Raw genomic sequence first — 19,804 nt, 5'->3', positions numbered from 1 at the left:
CAAGCCTGGCTGTGTTACCTACTGGCTGTGTGACCTTGGTCAGATTGCTTAACCTTCCTGAGCTCTCCTCTGTCACATATAGAACTGGGTTATTCCCCTGCTACCACACTATTATTATTATTATGACTATTTTATTTTTTGAAGATCATGTGTACACGTTAGGGACCCGGGCTTCTTTTCATTATCATCAGTATCGTTAGACATCAAGAGTCCAGCTGGGGAGCTGTAGCTGATGAGGATACTTGGGTCATGCCTGGCTAATGTTACTTGACATTGGCATATTTTGCTTTTAGCAGTCCCAGAAATGACCATGCCCCTGTGCTTTCCCTGCAGGTAAACTCCCTGCTGGTTTTTACTGCAACTTCGAGAATGGCTCCTGTGGCTGGACCCAGGGCACACTCGCACCCCACAGCCCCCGGTGGCAGGTCAGGACCCTGAAGGATGCCCGGGGCCAGGACCACCGAGGTACTGTTGCTCTCTTCCCTTCCCCCTGCTGCCCGTCTGGCCAGACAAGAGACTTAGGGCCCTAGCCCAGAATAGCCAGACCTCCCCATCCCTGCAGGGCAAGGTGAGGGGACTGCACAGAGCTTGCCCTGGGGTGCTCTCTCACAATTCCCTCTTCAGATTTCCTGGGCTTCAGAATGATTAAATCAGGCCAAGGTAGATGTCACCTCTGATTCCCTAAAATGAGAACCTGGATGAAGGATTGGCTAAAAGATAAGAGTGGCAACAATAGTAATCATTCATTCATTCACTAAGTGTTTGTTGAGAACCAACTTTGTGTCTGGCACATAACTCACTGAGAGGTAAGGAAAACCCTAGCTCTCTATGGGGAGGCTGATATACAGGGAGGCCTTGTGTCATTGGGCCCAAGGCCTTGCCCTGGGAACCTACCCCCGCATCTGGTCCATTCCCTGGAGCCCAGCCTCCTCAGCGATATCTCCCATCCCTGCCCAGCTAAAGCTGGCAACTTCCACCTTCCCAGGGCCAGAGCCCATCCTGCCACTGCTCCTGCTGGCCTGCCAGAGGAACGAGGGCCTCACACACCCAAGAGATGGCCACCCACACCTGGGTGAGCTGACACTACTGGAGACATGGCTGGGGCATGGAATGAAGGAGGAGGAATGGGGCAGGGCCTGGGAGGCCAGCACAGCTTCCAAATTTGGGCTGCTGGAGCGGCCGGACCACCCAGCCATGGGCCCAGCCTTGGGCTCTACCCAGTAGCTAGGCCTGAGCAGGCCCTGTGGCCCACCTCTCTGCAGGATAGAGCTGGTGTCAGCGGCAGGGGCTCTCTCCCCTTCTCTCCCCTGCATTTATCTACTCTGTGGAGCTAGAGCCCCTTGTACCAAATCCCTCTCTTTCCAAGCAAAGATCATACAGCCTATGGATCCCTCTAAGAATTAATAATAATAATAGTGATGATGATCAAAGTGTGAGAGAGGACAATGTCCAGATCCACCACTGGAGATCTCAGAGCCCATGCAGTCCTGTCCTTGGCCCTCAGAGCTAACTGCACCTGAGCGAGCTGGCTTTGGCCCGGGAGGAAGCAGGCTGAGTTACTGCAGCCACAGGAGACTCTCAGCACAGAGGAGGCCCCAGAGCTCCTGCTTCTCCTCCCGGCCTCCTCACCGTACTGCATCATCCTCAGCACCTTGTGGAGGAGAAGAGAACAGAAATGGGCCTCAAAGCAAGACATGATCTGCATGTCTCTGCTCTCAGTTCGGTAGCCTCCCATGGCACCCGTAACAAGTAAGCATCTGACCCTGGCCAAATACCTCTAGTGACAGGGCCCTCACAGCCTCCTAAAGGAGTCCTTTCCATTGATTGCTGCAACCAAAGACCAGTTTTCCTTTCCCAGAGATAAGTTCCACCTCTCCGTAAATTCTACTCATGGATCATACTTTCTGTCTCCCGGAGCCCTTTGGAACTCAACTATTCCCTCTCTCACCAAAGCAGCCCCTCAGATATTTGAAGACACTGGTTGTGACCCACCCACTGTGTGAAGGACTTCTCTCCCTAGTCACAGATTCTTCCTCAAGGACGGGCCACATGCTTTCTAGGCTTTCTGGCTTGTCTTGGTTACTCTGCTCTGGACCCACTTGAATTTGTTACTTGGTAGCAACCCCAAAACAGACTTGGCTAAGAGAGAAGAGCAGAAATGAATGAGTAACGTCCTCTCTGGGGTTCTGTGGCGTACCTAAAAGGTTGCGGGAGCACCCTGACACCTATCTCCATGGCACTGACCACCTACAAAACACTCTGTACTTCCTGGATGTTTCCAGATGCTTCTTCCCCACCATGTGGGGTTGGAGGCTCATGTTCTCCCAGGTTTGCAGACAGATCGATGAAAAAACACAAGAAATAAGACTTCCTGGTCAGGTCATGGGGCACAGAATGACCTGGTGGAAGAGAGTGAAGGTCGTGGAGACCACTGGAGGGCAAAGGGCTGGCAGGACTGGAAATGGGGAGAGGTGGGGGAGTCCAGCCTGCTTCAGGCTGCTCCTGGGCTATAGGCTGAAGCTGGTGACTTGGGGAGATCAGGGGTGCAGTAGCTCGGGATGTATGATGCTGTGATATTGTGGGGCATTTGGAAGGAAGACCTGTGCATGAGCCAAGTTTTGTTGACAGTGACAAGTAGACTGCCTTATCCACTGGACACCAGAAAGCTGTGTCCTCAAAGATGTTCCAAGTCTAGAGAAGAATGATGCAGAGCCCATTAACCCTGCACCCTAAGGCACTTCAGTGCATGAAGATGGTGCATTTCTGACCCTTTTCCTTTCTGCCCTAGGCCACGCCCTGTTGCTCAGCACCACTGATGTCCCTACTTCTGGAAGTGCTACAGTCACCAGCGCTACGTTTCCCGCCCCGATGAAGAACTCTCCATGTGAGGCAAGTCTCAATAGTCCCTTAATTCTTGGACTGCTCCTCCCACTCCTCGCCTTGGGCACTTCCAGCCGAACCCAAACATAAGCAAAGTAGCCTGGGTAGTAGGCTGCTTGTTCTCCGGGGGGGTGGGGTGAGGACAAGATGGCCTTTTGGTCATCTTTTAGGCAGAGGGCATGCACCAACACGGTGAGGTCCCATCTGCGGAGAATCTTACCTTAAACACCCATACTCAGCTACACTGGACTCTTTGCAGTGGGGCCTCGATTGAAGCAAACCCAGAAAATATTTCCAAGGCATAACAGGGGAGGGTAATAGTGATCTACAAAAGACTTTCTACACAAGCCTTTTTATAAACATCCAGCTCTTGTGATACATTTCAAATTTTATAGAGCATCAAAAATTTGATCTACATAAATTTCACTAAGATATCGGTGGCATTCAGTAAGGTACCTCCAAAGCCACTTGCCTGGATGGTTCCTATGGCTGTAACAGCTTTAGTGTGTGGACTGAGGGGCTTGCCATGTTTCTTAGCTTAAGGTCATAATCTCTAGAGACAAGAAATGTGCTTAAACCCAAACATGGCCCAGTGATTAAGCTCATGGACTCTGGAATCAATTGCCTGAGTCCAAGCTAGGTTCCACCACTGATTGGCTGTACAGTTTGTTTGGGAAGTTAATAACCTCTCAGGGCCTCAGTCTTCCCACCTGGAAAGTGGACACAATAGGATTGCCTACCCCAAAGAGGAAAGGATTAAATAGGTTAGTATGTACTCAGGCCTTATCACAGTTCCTGGCACAAAGTAAGTGTGACAGTACTTAGCCAACAGTGCCTGGTACCCTGAGGAAACAGGTAAGGAGAATGGGGAAGGCGGGAAAGGACATGAGCCAAAACCAGATTCCAAGTTCTCCAGGAGCCTCACATGACTCTGCTTCTTTGTGCCACCATCAACATCTTGCACTGAGTAGAAAGCCAACACAGGCTTTAGATTTGGCCAGTCCTCTCTTTCTGGAAACGCACAGGAGAAATCCCTTCCTGGCTTTGTTTCAGGAATAGCTACGTGCCCCCTGAGCAATTCGTTTCCTTCCAAGCTGTGGACTCTGTGAAACTGACCAGGCTCGCTTCCCCTGCGCTGGCTCCGCAGAGCCCCCAAGCCCCAGGGAGACAGGCTTCGATGGCTCGGGGACACAGCTACACTCAAGCCCTCCAGGCTTTTTGTGAGATACAAACTCACAGGCAAGCACAAATAAGCATGGAAAAGATGTATCAATGAATTTTTCTTTTAATCGGAAGAATGGTCAAATTAAGTCTGAGGCTCCACTCTTAGTAAGCAAAGAGGGGTTCATGATGTGTAGTCCGAGGCAGCCTCACTCCCGGCTTGATTTTCCAAGCCAACGTTTGGCCAATTTCTCACCCCCTTCTAGTTCGTTTATGTTACCTTACTAGATGTTACATATCTCTGTGAGCCACCTTAAGTCCTTTTTGGAAGAAGTCAGGGCACAAATGAATAGGTTCATTACATGGAACTGTATCTGAGAAATTCTGTTATCTGATGCAGGTGGTGGGTTACACAGTCTTCGCTGAAATTTCTGAGGTGCCTCCCAGCGGACTCCTGGGAGGGAAGGCTTCTTAAGAGGAAAATCTAAATGCGGAGAGGCGGTTGGCCTTCTTGAGAGGTCAGGGGGATCCTTAAAAGCATTTGATTTTTAAATGTATTCTTCACTTGATTTAACAGGGGCCTAATTTTAGAGTAAGAAATGTCAAGGTTAAAAATGATATTTTTCTAATACGTCATCATTTCCCTGATAACCTTTGGTTGATCAATAGCTTAAACAGGTGTTTTGTTTTACTGGCCTGTTTTATTTTCCCTCCAGTCAAATTTGCTCTGGGCTATGTCTGCTATTTCCTGCCCTTTTCCAGAACTTGGCTCAGCAGGAGTAATGAAGGGAAGGCAGTGAGTCTGTTCCATTCTCAGCACACAGCTCGTTCATGTTCAGGTTTGCAGACCATTCATCTAGTGCTGATGGGTCTTGAATTCCCAGTGTTGGGGGAAATGTTTTCATCAGAAAAATAAATAACCAAAATAGAAATATGCACTTCCAGGTTTGTAAGCCTTGCCATTTATTTTATTCAGCTCCTAAATGCAGAAGCTGCAAGTTGATTTCCTCCTCCCAGGTCGGTGAACGTTGGTGACAGGGGATGGTGCATTGCTGTGTGAACTGTGTGGGGTTACCTCAGGGCCTTCAAACCCCACCAACTTGAGAGGGGTCTTCGTTGGCCTTGGAGACAGGTACAGGAAGGGACACGAGGCAGAGATGGGTGACAGTCTCTGATGAGGGTCAAGCCCACAGGGACCAAGAGGCTGGCCAAGCTCCAGGGCTGACACCCAGCACTGAGCATCTCCTCTTAACGAAGACCAGTCCTGGGAGCCCTAGGGTCCCTCCAACTCTTGGGAGTTGAAGTAGTTGCAGAATATCTCAAAATGCTCCCTCAAGAAACCCCACAATCATCCGATTCCCAAAAGGGAGCTGGCGTCGCCTTCTGTGCGTTTCCTTGAAAATCTAGATACAACCTGACCAGTAGGACTCTGTTTCTCCAGTTGCCGGCACTTAGAAAATGCAGTGAGTGGGGATTCCTAGGTCTCACCCCAGGCCTCCCTGATGACGCCCCAGAGCGGCGGGGCCTGGGAATCTGTATTTTTCAAACCGCACTCTCAGCGATTTAGATGCACATTGACACTTGAAAATACTTGGCCAGAGGTGCGCCTGCCAGTTGTAATGGGAATTCTTTCTGAGTCGGTGCAGTCTTCCGCCACTACCTGTGATGTAACTTGCCTTTTAGAGAGATGAGTCAGAAGTGGTGAGAAATGACCCAGGGGGGCGGGGGGAGGGCATAGGCGATGGAGACAGAAGGGGCCAGGAAAGCAGCACAGTAGAAGGCAGGTCAGATGCCCACCGATCGATCGTGGAGACATAGCCAGGATGTGCCTTTGTGCCAGGCAGCTTCCCGGGTATTCCAGAAGCCCGCCGGCTCCAGCCCCCTGCCCCCACCCCCCCGCCCCAGATGCCTGCAGTCCCCACCGCTGGCCCCGTGCCTCTCTCTGGCCAGCCTCGTGCAGGCACGGTCCGCTCCTCCCTATGGCCGCACACTTGCATACAGGGCATGAATATTTAAAGACCGATGCCTAGCCCAGCCACAAACAACAGAGAGCATTGTGGGTTTTTTGGGTTTTTTTGGTTTTTTTTGGTTTTTTTGCCTCCCCCAAGCTTTGCTCTGCGGGAAACTGGAGAGCCACTTACAATATTCAGATTTTATTTTATTTTTATTTTTATTTTTATTTTGCGGAGCTCCAGTTCAAATAATTAAAGTTGCCACCGGGGAGGGGAGTCTTGCTGTGGCTTTCGTGTGCTCGCTCGCCGTCAGCCCTGCTCTGTCCGCCTTAGCTGGGAGACATACTCGGATGTGTCTAGTGTTGCAGCTGCTGGTAATAAAGAGGACGGGGAGAGTCGGGAGGGGGGCCGTCTCCGCCCTTCCCCCTGCCTTTCACACAGCCCAGAAGCCTGAATGTCTCAACAAGCCCCGTGCGGTTTGAAATTCTATTTTATTTGAATAGCCTGCCTGTGACTAGAATATTTTAAACCGTGTTCTCAGGACAGAACAAGGCCTGGGAAGAGAAAAAGTGGACTTCCCTCCTTCACTTTCCCTCTCTCCAAAGCATAAGCAGCTTTTCTTCTCCGAGCTGCAGGAACAAAAGGGGCCCAGGGAGTGGGATGTGACCCACTTGATGGGTGATGACACCCAAGGGCAGGTGAGTTCCCAGCTTCTGGTTTTCTGACCTTGCCGCAGCGGAAGCCACCTCTGCCCTGCCCCCACATACATGTGCATGCACACGGACATAACCCCTGGCACCCTGGAACACACCTGGGGCCTTTCTGCCCCTGATGTCAGCCCTGTGGTGATAAGGGGGTCAGCTTCGATTAGCCTGGGTCTCCTGAGATGAGGACAGAAGGCCACCAGCAGGCCTCCTCCGGTCAGCAGGGGAACTGGCCTGCAGGGAAGGAGCTCTCCATTCAGTGTCATTAAAACCAGTAAATGTGGCCCAGAGGGACTTGAGAGAGCAGTCTGGCATCTGAACTTGCCTTCTGCCGTCTGTTAAGCCCTGCGCAAAGCCCCACTGAGAAGGGCCCCCTTAGGGCAGGCAGGGCCCTGAAGGCTGGAGGCCAGGGAATTTTTCAGCAAATTGCTCTCTGGTTGACTTGGTGAGACTTTTCAGGATGGCGGAGATCATTCCTGGACACGGGGCCCATCCTTCCAGGGATCTGGCTGACAGGGTGTTCTCCGGCATCTCAGGGTAACTCAAAGACAAAGTAAGATGAGCCATGGCTGATGTCGTTTGGGTTTATGTAAGCTGACCCCACTCTCTCCCCGGGGCGGGGGGGGGGGGGGGGGGGGCAGACAAATAGCACTTTCAGACAAGATGAAGAGAAATTCTTTTCTGTTTTGTTTTGAGAGTTTATTAAACTCAGTGGCAGAATCCTCCGTGGAAAGGCAAAAGACAAGGATGAGCAATCCTAATTATTATAGGATGGCTTGATGTAGAGGAGAAAACAGAAGGAGAAGACTCTTCCTTTAGCAGCCCCCACTAATCCCTTGACAAGCGCATTCTGCTCTGCTGGCTTTACGGAGCAGATCTGGGTGCGGGCGCATGCAGGGCTGCCCAGGGGGTGAGAGCGGCCCTTCTCAGCAAGGCAGGAGAGGAATGTACTCAGAGATGCACAGCCAGTAAATGCAAAATCAAAAGCAAACCCAGACCTTTTAGTCTGAGCCTCATGCTCTTTCTGTCACACTGCCCTGCCCCGGGAGTGGGGGGCAGGGGGGGTGGTGTTACCTTCTCCACTTTGGGGCACTGCCGTGAGCCTGCATAGCATCCCTGAGGACTGGCATTGCTCTTGCCTAACAGAGCCCCTGCCCACCCACCACAAACTCCTCAGCTCTGGAGGCAGGAAGGAGACACCGCCCCATTTTGTAGCAATCAAGGTACCCACTTAGCCTCTCCCCAGGCTGAGACCAGTCATTGGACCTAATTCCTGAGTGGCCAATGGGACATTGTTACTCACCAAGAGGACCCCAATGTGATGTATGCATTGTGAGTGCCTTATTCTTCACCCCACGTGGTCTCATTTGTTTTAGCAAATCAGGAAGGAAAAACTATTCCAAGAGGCCTCATGGTCTTGATCCTGAATAAGGTTGTCATTTCCTGGATCTATTCCACCTTCTATAGAACACGTGCCCATCTGGGGAGAAGGAGACCTTCTCCTCTCTCTCTCTCCACTCATCCTGCCCTGCGTCCAGGCCGACTGCTGACCAGTGAAAGGACAAGCTGGTCCTTACCAGGCTCCACCTGGGACCAGCCTCTGCCCTTGTGTGGCCAGGCAATGCTGCCCAGACACCTTAGGGTGGCTATAGAAATCCTCCTTGTAAATAGGGACCAGAGCCACGCTAGGGGCATTCCAGGGTGACATCAGCCCTAGCTCCCCTCCCACAAGCCCGAGCTCCTTGGGTCAGGTATGTGGGAGCTGGAATCCATCCCCCGTCTCGCCAAATGCCATGACACCCACTGCAGTGACAGAATGCTCACGGGGAAGGCCAGCTCACCTTTGGACAGCTCCAGGCCTCAGTGCTTGCCAAATGGATTTGCCGAGGGTTGTTTTCCACTCTCTGTTCTCTCCCCAGTCCCCTTCCTGCTTGGGAACCTTTGGGGAGCTGGGGCAGGCCTCGGAACGTGCTAGCTATGTAATGTCCAGCTGGATCGCCCACTCTCTGCCCAGGGAGACATAATGACGGGCCCCCCGCAGGAAGCACAGTGCCCCTCGGACTCCCTCCTGCCCTGCGGCCCAACACACGTGACATCACCCATGTGCAAAGGAACCCAGCTGGTCACGCAGGCCCAGGACAAAGTGTAGTGTGGTGGGGAAAGCAGCTCCTTGAGGCCACTCAGACCCTGGTGGGGTCCTGCCACTTTGTAGCAGGGCGATCTGGTGCAGATCACCTCACTCTTCTCAGCTTCAGGAGCCTCTACAGGCCTGTCGGGAGAAACTGGTAGGTGGGCATATAAAGTGCCCAGCCTGGAGCTGGACACGTAGTGGATGCTTAATAAATGGGACGTGTGGCTTCTGCTTCTGTACCACTACCGTTCCTATCATCACCGACTCTGTGGCGATTCCACGATCAGAGGCTGGCGGCTGCCCTCTCTGAGGTTCTGCGTCCAGAGAATTTGACGTCCGCTCTGCCCTGGATGACCTGGCACTAGAGGGGACGGGGGATGTTGCCCAGCTCAGTGACTGGGGTCCAGGGAAGCTAATGCTCTCCCAGAGATGGACGGACCCCTCACCCCTTCCACCATCCCACCAGCTCCTCTCCCCACCACCTCTTCCAATCTAGACGGGAACGGCCTCTTCCAATCTAGCGGAAGTTCCTGTTCTCCACTTCCGCCCCGGCAGCAGACACCGAGAGATGATAATGTCACACTTTCACAAATGAGGAGGGAGCCTGCGATCATGCATGGCTGGCCGGCAGTGTGGCCACGTGGCCTTAAGACACAGAGGCATCTCCGCTTTCCCCTGGGGGTATTCCTGGGAAAGGGACAGCTGCAGCGTGTAGGGGGAACGGCCCGAGAGAAAGAGAGGAAGACATGACGGCACAGAGGGAGTCTGGCGAAATGACCCGAAGCAGAACATCACATGCCTGACTTCTCTTACCTCTTTTTATAACTTGAGAACGAATGCCGTATTCTCTAACATTGCGTGTTTGTTTGGATTCAAAAACATGACTCACTACTTAATATGGAATGGCTAAGATTTTAGGAAGATACACCCTGTCTATCCTGTGGTTTTGGGGCCCCCTAGGAAGACCTGGGAGGCGTATGTCCCCTGGTTTAAGAAGCCCCAAGGAAGAGCTCCCGCCCCCACTGCCTTTCTCTGAAGCCCAAAGGCCTCCTCCTCTTGTGTGACCTCACTCCATCCCCCGGGGTCAGCATCAGGCCCATAGGTGGTGCGTTTTGAAGAGTATCTGCCCTGCCTCAATCACCCCCAAAGTCCACCTCAACGATGCCTGTCCCCCACCCACTGCCCCATGAGTCACCCGGACTCTGACACTGTGTCTGAAACTCTAGGAGGACCTTAGCTCTGTAACCACTCAGACCCCTTGTGATGAAGACACTATCGTAGGGCCGTAACCCAGGGCCTAAGCCTGTATCACTTTGCGTCAGAGAGGGAAGGGGTAGAGGTTAGAAGGTTGGTTCTGGAGGCATTTTCCAAATGGCTTTTGCACAGACCCACTGGATGACTGAGACTTGAACCCCATTTTCAGTCTCTAAGGACCATCCTATACGCCTGTAATCACATAACACCCATACCCTGTATTAAGAATCCTCTATAATGTCAAAGATCACAGAGCCTGCCCACCTCCACCGTCACCCTGTGAGGTGAATGAAACCTTCCCCATTCTACAGAGGGAGAGCCTCAGAGGGCTAAGAGACACCCCCAAGGTCACAGGCTAAGGCATGCAGAAACCAGGACTCAAATACTAGTCTCCTAACTTCAAAGGTAACTGCTCAACCACTCCCCTGCCAGGTAGTCGGCGGGGGGGGGGGGGGGGGGGGGCCCCCTGAGCATGCAAAGGGTGGGCAGCTGCAGGGACAGGATCAGAGCCGTAGCTTGGAACTTGGCTGGGTTGGATGGGCACGAAGACGGCTGGCAGGAGTGAGGGAGGGAAGGTCACAGAGGTCTCTCAGTCAGGCAGTAAACCAGCAAGTACTCATTTCAAGCCCACCGTGTGGCCAGCCATGCTGGAGATAGACAGCAAGAATCTGAGATCTTTTTGGAGTGTTTATTCGGCAGAAAAGTTAAAAATACTTTCAGTATGACAAGTTCTGGTCTCCAGGTAACTTAGGGATCACTCAGCTGCATTACATTAAAAAGCAAGCCAAAGTTCTTAACTAGAGCCCTCAAACACCCTAACTCTTTGTACTCTTGGGAAAAAGAAACCTTCCTTAGTCTGGGTCTGAGGTAGGGACTCTTCATAGCTCGTAAGCCACCTGAGGGAGCATTTTGAAATATCAGTCCCTTAGTGTGTGGCTAGGACTATGCTAAGAATGTCACTTGTTTTATCTCACCACCAAAACAGACTTGTGAGGCATCATTACCCCCATTCACTGATGGAGACCCTGGGGCCTAGAGAAGTTAAGTGACTTGCCCCGGGGGGGGGGGGGCTGCTAGTAAGAGGCAGAGCCAGGATTTAGACGAACATCCTCCATCTCCCTTGAAGGTCACTGGACTTAATTTAGGTCACCTGAGTTTGAATCCCAGCTCTGCCCCTTATAATTCACATGACCTCAACCAAGTCACTCTCCCCCTAACTGGGGATAAAAATAGCTGTTTCATTTGCTGCAAAGATCAAATGAAAAGTGAGAACTCTTTGTAATGCCCACAGAGTTTTATGGGTGGAAACAATGATTATTATCTGCTCTTTGCACAGGCAGGCAGGCAGAAGTCAGTCCACCATGAATTCAGACGCCGTGTGTGCTCTTGTTTCTCTTCTCGGTCAATAGCGACATGCGGGAAGATTGGGAGCATTATTTTGCACAGTGCCTAGGAGTAGCACCAGAAGGACATGCCCCCTGAATCCGCTTAATCAATCATTAATTACACAGCATAACCCTGGTCCAGGATAGGCGCTAACAAGGAGACGACTCCTTGATTCTCAAGGATCCAACAAACATGGCCCTACTGAGATCTCTGAGCCAAAATAATTCTCCCCTCAGGACCTAGAGCTGGGAAGATGCTGGTGCCTAGCACTCTACCACCCCTTACTATGATGCAGTTGATGCTGCCAGGACACACGCTAATGGCCCAAAGTAATCAACAGCAATTGTAATTGCCGTCGGACATAATTAATTTAATACCTTTGAGCCATTCAAAATTAATACTTCTCTATTACATGATGAAACTAAGGCATAGGGAGAATTACTGTCAAGGCTCATGGGTGTGAATAAAATCCTCCTGGGCACTTGGCAGAGATCTGGATCCAGTTCAGAATCCACCTGCTAATCGTGGACCCTTGTGGCTCCTACTGGAGATCCTGATGACACATTCAAAAGGCCATATGCAGGGGGGCACCATGTTGAAAGCAGAGGCTCTCGCCAACTGTCAGAATAAATACTCCCCAAGTGGCCCTGGGCCCCTGCAGACGCTCATGTGCCTGGGGTCCATTCTCTTTTCCACTTTCATTGCACAGAGTCGATCCCATTACAGAGCTATCTCGCAGCATTGTCCCCATCACACACAGAGAGACGGAGGTACAGAGGAGGCTGTTAGCTTAAGATCATACCATCGCAATGTAACTCAAAAGAAAATATCACCCTTTTCTTTCTGTAAGACGAGAAAGATAACTCTCTGGGGAAACTGGAAGATAGAACACTGAACTGAAATTTTTAAATACAGCTTCCTTCACGCTGTCCCTTTCTTTCTTTTTTTTCTTTTTTTTTTTTTTTTTGTGAGCTGTTTATCTCTAACGTGGTGTTCCCTGCCCGCCCTTCCCAGTGCAGGAGGAGGGAAGTAACATTGATTGAATGTATTTGGTAACTGGGCACTGGGCTCCTTAATGATCTTGTGACAGTCCCCCAGCGGCTCTCTGAGCAGAGTATGTCTGGCCCCATTTTACAGATGAAGACTGAGACACCAATTATGCCACAAATAAAGGCAGAACCTCTCTTTGATTTCAAAACTCGTGCTCTGTCCGCAGCCCTCATTTCCCAGAAGTGCCCACCTTCCCTGGTCTTCCCCCAAAAAGCCCGCACGAGGCAGGCAAGAGAAACTCATTCTCCCCTAAGGGGGTGGAAAGAAAGTACTCTTTTTTCACCACTTTCAAACGACATCAGAACCCTCCCTTGCTGCCATTTTTTAATATAGTGTTTATTGTTTTTTCTGATTACAAAAGTGCTCTCTGTTCATTGCAGAACATTAGGAAAATACATGAAAGCATGAAGAAAACTGAAATTGCCCACAGTCATACCCCCATCGGTAACCCTGCTTATCACGTTGGTACATTTCCTTCCAGACACATGGACGTCTATTTGAGCAGAGTGAAAAGCGTTTATACAAATTTGGCATCATACCATATAAGTATTTTATGTCTCCTTTCTTCACTTACTATTATATTTTCCTGTATCAGTGTAATTCTTCATAAACATCCTTTTAATTGCTGTGTACACTACATTTATTTTATTGTTTTTGTTCAGGTTATCAAAAAGTAGGAGATGTTCATTGTAAAAAATTTAGGAGACCAAAGAAGGAAAAAAAAAAATACCGATAACTCTGTAACCTTACCAGCCAGGGATCCCACCCCACAGTTATTATTTTTGTATATAACCTTCATGTTTTCTTGCTGTGTTTTCAACAAAGGGGGCATGTAGATTTCCCTGGCTGGCTGTTTCTGGCTTCGAAGTGACGTCTCAGAAAGGAGGGGACATGGGGTGCTGTTTTCAGAAAGGATCTCAATCTTTTAAGTCCCCTACATGGCCAGGAATCCAGCATTTCTTAAGCCTCCATAATTGCAAGTATTTGCCAGCATATTTTATTTGCTTGTTATCAAAAAATCTGCCTCTGGTCTGCTTCTTGCTGTGTTGGGTTGATTTTTCATTAGGCTATTTATAGCTAGAGAGTTGGTATTCATTTTTCTTTCCAGGTGAATTAGGAGATGGCATACAAAAACACTGGGTTTTGCAGTGAGTCAATACTCTCAATTAAAGTTAATAAGAGACCACGCTGAAACCAAGGAACTCTTAAAATTACCAGTTCACCCCAGAATCACAGCCCCATGGCAGCTTAGGTTGGGAAGCAGCCTTAACCTCCATTCAAAGCTTGGATGTCCCTAACAACAACTCCAATCCCGGTTTCCCAGTCACTGCTGGATGACCCCCAGGCTGGGAAATATCGGAGGAGCACACACCACCCCCAAGCAAGGTCATCTTTGAGCCTCTCTCTCTGTTAAAAAGCATTTCCTTCTATTGAAGTGAAATACACACTAGAGCATCCATCCCGGCTTTGTCTGTCCTGCAGGAATTCACACAGCCCTTCAGAAAGAGGAAGAAAGGTCGCACCTTCCCCCTCACAGCATGACCTACATTTGGGGGTGCTGCATGCAGAATGGACATTTTTTGATACCACAGAGTCTCTTTTGTCCAACTTCAGCCTAAATTCCACACTGATATTTTTTTAATATATTCAAGAGATTGTTGTGAAGTTGCCCCGAGGTATGCATAGCAAACACGGGGTATATTCTCGACATAAAATTGCAATAATTACCTCTGGAGGAGGAAAGGGCCATGAGAGAAATAATAGCAATAGGCCTAGCCACAGTGCTACTCTTGCCTTATGTACAGAACTTTAATAAAATGACAAACACTGGTAGTACATAATTGGAAAGTCTATCAGGCCCCACCAAGATGGGGGGCGGGGGAGCGGGGAAGACCCTTGTGAAAGGGTCTGCTGGAGCCAGGAAATATAATTGCTGGTGGCATGTTCCTGGCGTTGTCTCTTCCCACTTGTCTCATTTGCTGTCTGCATATCAAAGAGTTTATTAGTCAAAAGCTATCGTTCATAACCTGTATCTACCAGGACGTGTCTAGAAGGATCAACATTTTTATTGTTACAGCCTCCAACAAGTGGTATTTCTCACAAACATGACTTAGGATTTGTAGGTGTCTCATATTTGTGTGAATACATTTGTCATATATATGGACACACACACACACATATGACGACTCATTGTCTGGCAGAGACAAGGTTGCAAATGGTTTAAAGCCCTCTATTTCCCTAATTCCTCTGTTATGAAGGTATTTCTGGGCTAAGATCTTGTTAAAATATAAATTCTGACTTGGCAGCCCTGGGGTGGGATTTGAGACCCCACATTTCTGATGAGCTCCCAGGTCATGCCAATATTGCTGGTTTATAGACCACACTTGGAGCAACAAGGATCTAGACAACCTTCACAATACACCCCGCAAAGATTTAAGTATTATCATAACATGTTACGTGTATGTAGCGCTATTGATATTGTAGAAACAGCATAGACCAACGCATGGAATCCAACTCTGCAGCACATGGGCTCAGCGACCACAGGCGGCTTCCCCTACCTAAGCTTCAGATCCCGCATCTGAAAAATGGGCCTGATCATACCCCCAGGAAAGAATGTTGTGAACAGAAAATGAGACAGCATTTGTACAAGTGCCTGGCACAGCTCCCTGGTATTCAATAAACAGTCAACTAACAAATTATCCTATGGGCCCCCAGATAGAAGCTGGTCTTAGTAAGATCTAATTCCAAGAGTGTTTTTTACCCACTCTGAGCACCTGATCCTTAACTGTCAGTATCAAGTGAGGTCTACCTGGCATGGATATCTACATACAACGGTATCAGAGGGGTTCTTTTATCTGAGACTGCATTTATAAGGAAAATGGAAGTCTTGGAGAAGGCCTTGATCCTGCAGTCTGCCCTAGAAACCACCAAGAGTCACTCTGTACACTTACGTACAAATAATGAGTGAGGGATATTCAGAAAGAATTGACATCAGTCCTTGAGGTCTTCTAATTAAGAAATTGGTAAGAACCTGACCCTGTAGGTCCAAGAGGATGGTTCTGGTCCCATTTGCATCTTTAGGTTATCCCTGCTCACCCTCAGGGCTGTCCTCAGTCTTGGCCCAGGGATGACATGGCAGCCGCGCAAAGGCCCTCTGCTGGGGTCTGTGTCCTCCCCCTTGCAGGAAAGACACTCCTTGTACACCTTGGTGATGGCGGGCACTTGTTAAGCCATTTTTTAGTTATTAAAAATTACCTCTGACTCGAAGTCCAAGTGAGAATGGACCCCTCACCGAGAAGGCCAGGCTATTTCTGGCCCTAAGTAGCCCCATCTCCCCAGTGGTCTCCACCTAGGATGTGCTTTAGAATCACCTGGAGAGATCTGAAAACTGCTGATGCCCAGGACCTACCCAAGGCCAATTAAATCAGAATCTCTGAGGTGAGAACTCAGAAACGAGTAGTTGTGAAAACTCCCCCGGTGATTCTAATTTGGAGCCCTGGTTGAAAGCCACTAGTATCACCATTTCATTCACAACATGTGGGCTCTACTTCCACATTCTTTACCTCAGTCTTACAACCACCTTTTAAGATGGGCAGGGAAAGTATGGCTATGATGACAGTTTCGTCTATAAGGAAATAGAGGCTCAGAGGAGCTAAGTGGTTGGCTTAAAGTCACACAACTGATTCACTTGGATATTGGAGCACAAACCCCGGTTTATCCCATCGTCAATAGGCAAGAAACAAGGATAGTCTGTCTGATAAGCCCCCCGAGAGTGAATGTTGGTGCAAAGGGCAGTTGCTTCCAGGGCATTCCAGAAAGGAAGCAGGATGAGTCATAGGAGCACAGGGGCAAGGCTGCTTCTCTGCAGATCCTGATGCAGTGAGTCCAGGATCAGGCCAGAGATGCTGCATCCAGGTAACACCCATGACACCATCCTGAACATCACACTCTGAGTAGCAAAGCACTGACTGACTTCTAGAGGTGAACCTGGAATGACTAGGGATAACTACAGGTGAGAAGTAGGCCAAGTGAAAGACCAGAGGTTCTAGACTGCTTATATCTGAGGAAGAACAGTATCACCTGGATGCATCACCTTACTAAACACTCAGTGGATGAAAAAAAAAAAAAAAGGAATGGCCGGAAGACATACTTTGCTAGCCATTCACTCGCTGCCAGTTTGTAATCTCATACCAAAACTTTTGCGTCTGTTTCTAGAAATAGACTTTGCCGAAACTTAGTGCATGCCTTGGCTTGAGTTGTAGCTGAGATACATGCTTTCTGCTATAAATATATGTGGTGGTATTGTAAGATGAAAGGAGAGTCAAATTTTTAACTCTCCTATGTTTTATGTCTTCACCATCAAGTGGCTCTGTTTACTTCCCCTTTTGCTACACTCAGCACAATTGCAGTTACTCATTTAAATTCAGACTTCCTGGCTAGATGATAAGCTTCGTGAGAACAGGGAAGATACATATAATATGCAGTACAGAGTAGATATGCGGTAAATATTTATTGAATGAATGGATGATCATCTCAAAGATTGATACCAAGAGGGATCCTGGTAGACCTCCTCAAGAGCTAGGGATGCCATCTCTTGGCAGCCAGTACTGTTCTCACTTTCTAGGCCCTATTGGCCTAAAATACAGTGCAGGCAGGTGGAGAAAGCTCAACAGTCAGCAAGCCAATGGCCCCACTGTCAGTATGACAGAGCTATATCTCACTGACATGCTCAGGCCACTAGCAGACTCTACTTCAGACTGAAAGTTTCCTAAGAACAGCGGAGAACTGGGCCATTTCAACTACAGCCAAGTTAGCAGCAAGATGCCTGGATCCCCTTCCCTTCCCTGGAACCCACCCCCTAGAACCCAACCCCTAGAATGCAGGAAAGTGCTAAGGAGCTTCACAGGTGCAAAGTTGGTTTCTGTCCTTGAGAGGGGACTGGGTAAAGACAGGAAGCTCTTCCTGGAAGTGTACAGACCTTTATATATTCTGACACTGACCAGCAGCCACCATGTGCCCTCACTTGACAACGACTGTGAATACAAGATAAGACAGTCCCTACCTTGAAGGAACTTGTGGTCCAAGGAGGATGGAGGGAAGACAAGGCAACAGAACTATGTCCTGTGATGATCCCAATAGCCTCAACTGTGAGATTTCAGAGGAGGGGAAAGTCGTTCTGAGACAGATGATAAGAAAAGTTTCCCTGAAAATTAAATAGATTGAATTTTTTTAAGTGATGAGAAGGAAAGAAGAGGTAGAGGAAATGGAAGGATCAAAAGCACAGAAACAGAAAAATGCATGTCAGGTGCAGAGCTGGTATGTAGACTGACCTGAGAGAGCCTAGGAACTAACATCTGTTGGGCCCCCACGTTTGGACTACTGGGTGAAAACTACTTGTCTGGGTGCTCTAAGGTAATAGAGTTTCTTAGTCACTGCAAAACACAAAGCAGGCTTATTTAGAAATCAAAATGCCCATCTGGTCAGAACTTCAACCTCGCTTTAAAGTTAGGGCTTCTTGGGGCGCCTGGGCGGCTCAGTCAGTTAAAGGTCTGCCTTCAGCTAAGGTCATGATCCCAGGGGCCTGGGATGGAGCACCACATCGGGCTCCCTGCTCAGCAGGGAGTCTGCTTCTCCTTCTCCCTCTGTCCCTCACCCCTGCTCTGCTCTCTCTCTCTCTCTCTCTCTCTCTCTCTCAAATAAATAAATAAGATCTTTAAAAAATTGTTTAAAAAAATAAAAATAAAGCTAGGGCTTCTTTCCTCCCCTGCCCTGCCATGCTTGGCCCTACTGCAGAGGAGAAGCCTGAGATCGGGGAACGGATCATTGATCTCTCTTCTTTTTCACTCAGCGCTCCTCCTTTTCAGTCTTCTGGCTTAATTGTGACCCTTCAAGGTCTTAAGTGCAGGGAAAAGAAAAGAGGTTAAGGGGAAAAAGAAAATCTTACTCGACCAGACCTGTTGTGGTGATCTGGCACTGGTATTCTCTGGATGTGACAAGGCTTACTAGTTTTCACAGGGGGGGCACTTTGGTGGTTTCTTGGGAGATTTACCTTTCTCCTCACCCCCTCCACTATGGCTAGGAATCTTTCACCTTGACTAGGGTATATGTATCATTCCAGGTAATCACTTTCCTCTGTCCTTGGGCATCTTAAGATGCCTGCAGCTTCTTTCTTCTGAGTTCTATTTACCCCTTCAAGAAGCCCTCTTGGACAAGATCTAAAATGACCCACATGGGCTCCCGTATACATGGCTCACTCTAGTCTATGTGTAATGCTCATGCATGTTGTATACCGCCAGACTCTGGGAGTACAGGCCATTCAATGCTTCCACCTTGCCTTTGTTCTGCCATCAGAGCAGCCAACCAGGCCCTTGTTCATACTTTGGATTTTCCAGGTAGGAGTTAGACAGTATTCTATTCAGCTCCCCAAATTGCAGGGGATTAATATCAAGTGCTCAAGGGGGTATCATTAAAACTGCTCTCTCTCTCTTGACTTGGGATGAAGAGGGAACCTTCTTTGCAGGAGAGTAAAGTGAGGTGGAACTCATGATATACAAAAAGCACATTCCAAAAACTCTCTCCTAGTAGTCAACCACCAACTTTTTAAAAAAAATCCAAAGTACGGATGAGAGATTAAGAATTGTATAACCTGTTTTCATCCACCCCCTCATGAAAGTCCTGTGTCACTGTGCTCTCAGACATCCTTTTGTAGTATCTATTGCCTCAGTGCTTCAGCCGAAATGCCTTTTTACCATTTTGTTACACTATTTGTTATCTCTCATTAAATTGTCACTATAATCCTATAAGGTAGATAAACCTATTCTCATATTAGAGAATACAGAACTGAGCTTCAAAAGGACCAAAGTGACAAGAACAGTTTTTGAATCCAGATCTCTCTAACGCAAACTCTTAGACCATTCTAGGGTGGAGGATACATGTGGCTCGGCATAAGTACTCAATAAATATTCATTGAATGCCTAAAAAGCTTATTTTCTTAGATTATAGAGGAACACGAATGCTTTGACATTAATTGATAGGGAGTGAGAAACCACGGAAGAGTCACAGATGGCAGTGGTAAACAGGAAGATGTGATCGAGATACACAAAAGAATTTAGAAGGGAGAAAGTAGAGAGGGAGAGGCACTTTAAGAGGCCGTGGAGAGAGTTGAAAGAGTAAGTTATAAAGGACATTGTGACTGCTACCTTGTTAGAGTAATGAGAAGAGAAGCCAGGTTAAAAGAATTTAAAGAAAGAATGGGCAACAAGGAAATAAAAGCAGTTACATGCCAG

The 19,804-nt window shown here is 48.6% G+C and overlaps 1 protein-coding gene across 1 annotated transcript in view; it reads left to right on the top strand.

Moving 5' to 3' along the window:
* Positions 1-19,804, top strand: part of ALK (ALK receptor tyrosine kinase) — a 685,531-nt gene that overhangs the window by 561,875 nt on the left and 103,852 nt on the right. Inside the window, exons 7-8 of the mRNA XM_027621933.2 lie at positions 334-465; positions 2,789-2,889. Of these exons, the coding sequence (XP_027477734.1) occupies positions 334-465; positions 2,789-2,889 (233 nt within the window). The remainder of the gene's footprint in view (positions 1-333; positions 466-2,788; positions 2,890-19,804) is intronic.

Source organism: Zalophus californianus, chromosome 8 (genome assembly GCF_009762305.2).
Source record: "Zalophus californianus isolate mZalCal1 chromosome 8, mZalCal1.pri.v2, whole genome shotgun sequence".
NCBI classification, from domain to species: domain Eukaryota; kingdom Metazoa; phylum Chordata; class Mammalia; order Carnivora; family Otariidae; genus Zalophus; species Zalophus californianus.
The sequence above is the reverse complement of the archived record's forward strand: the minus strand, read 5'-3'. Positions and strand labels throughout refer to the sequence as shown.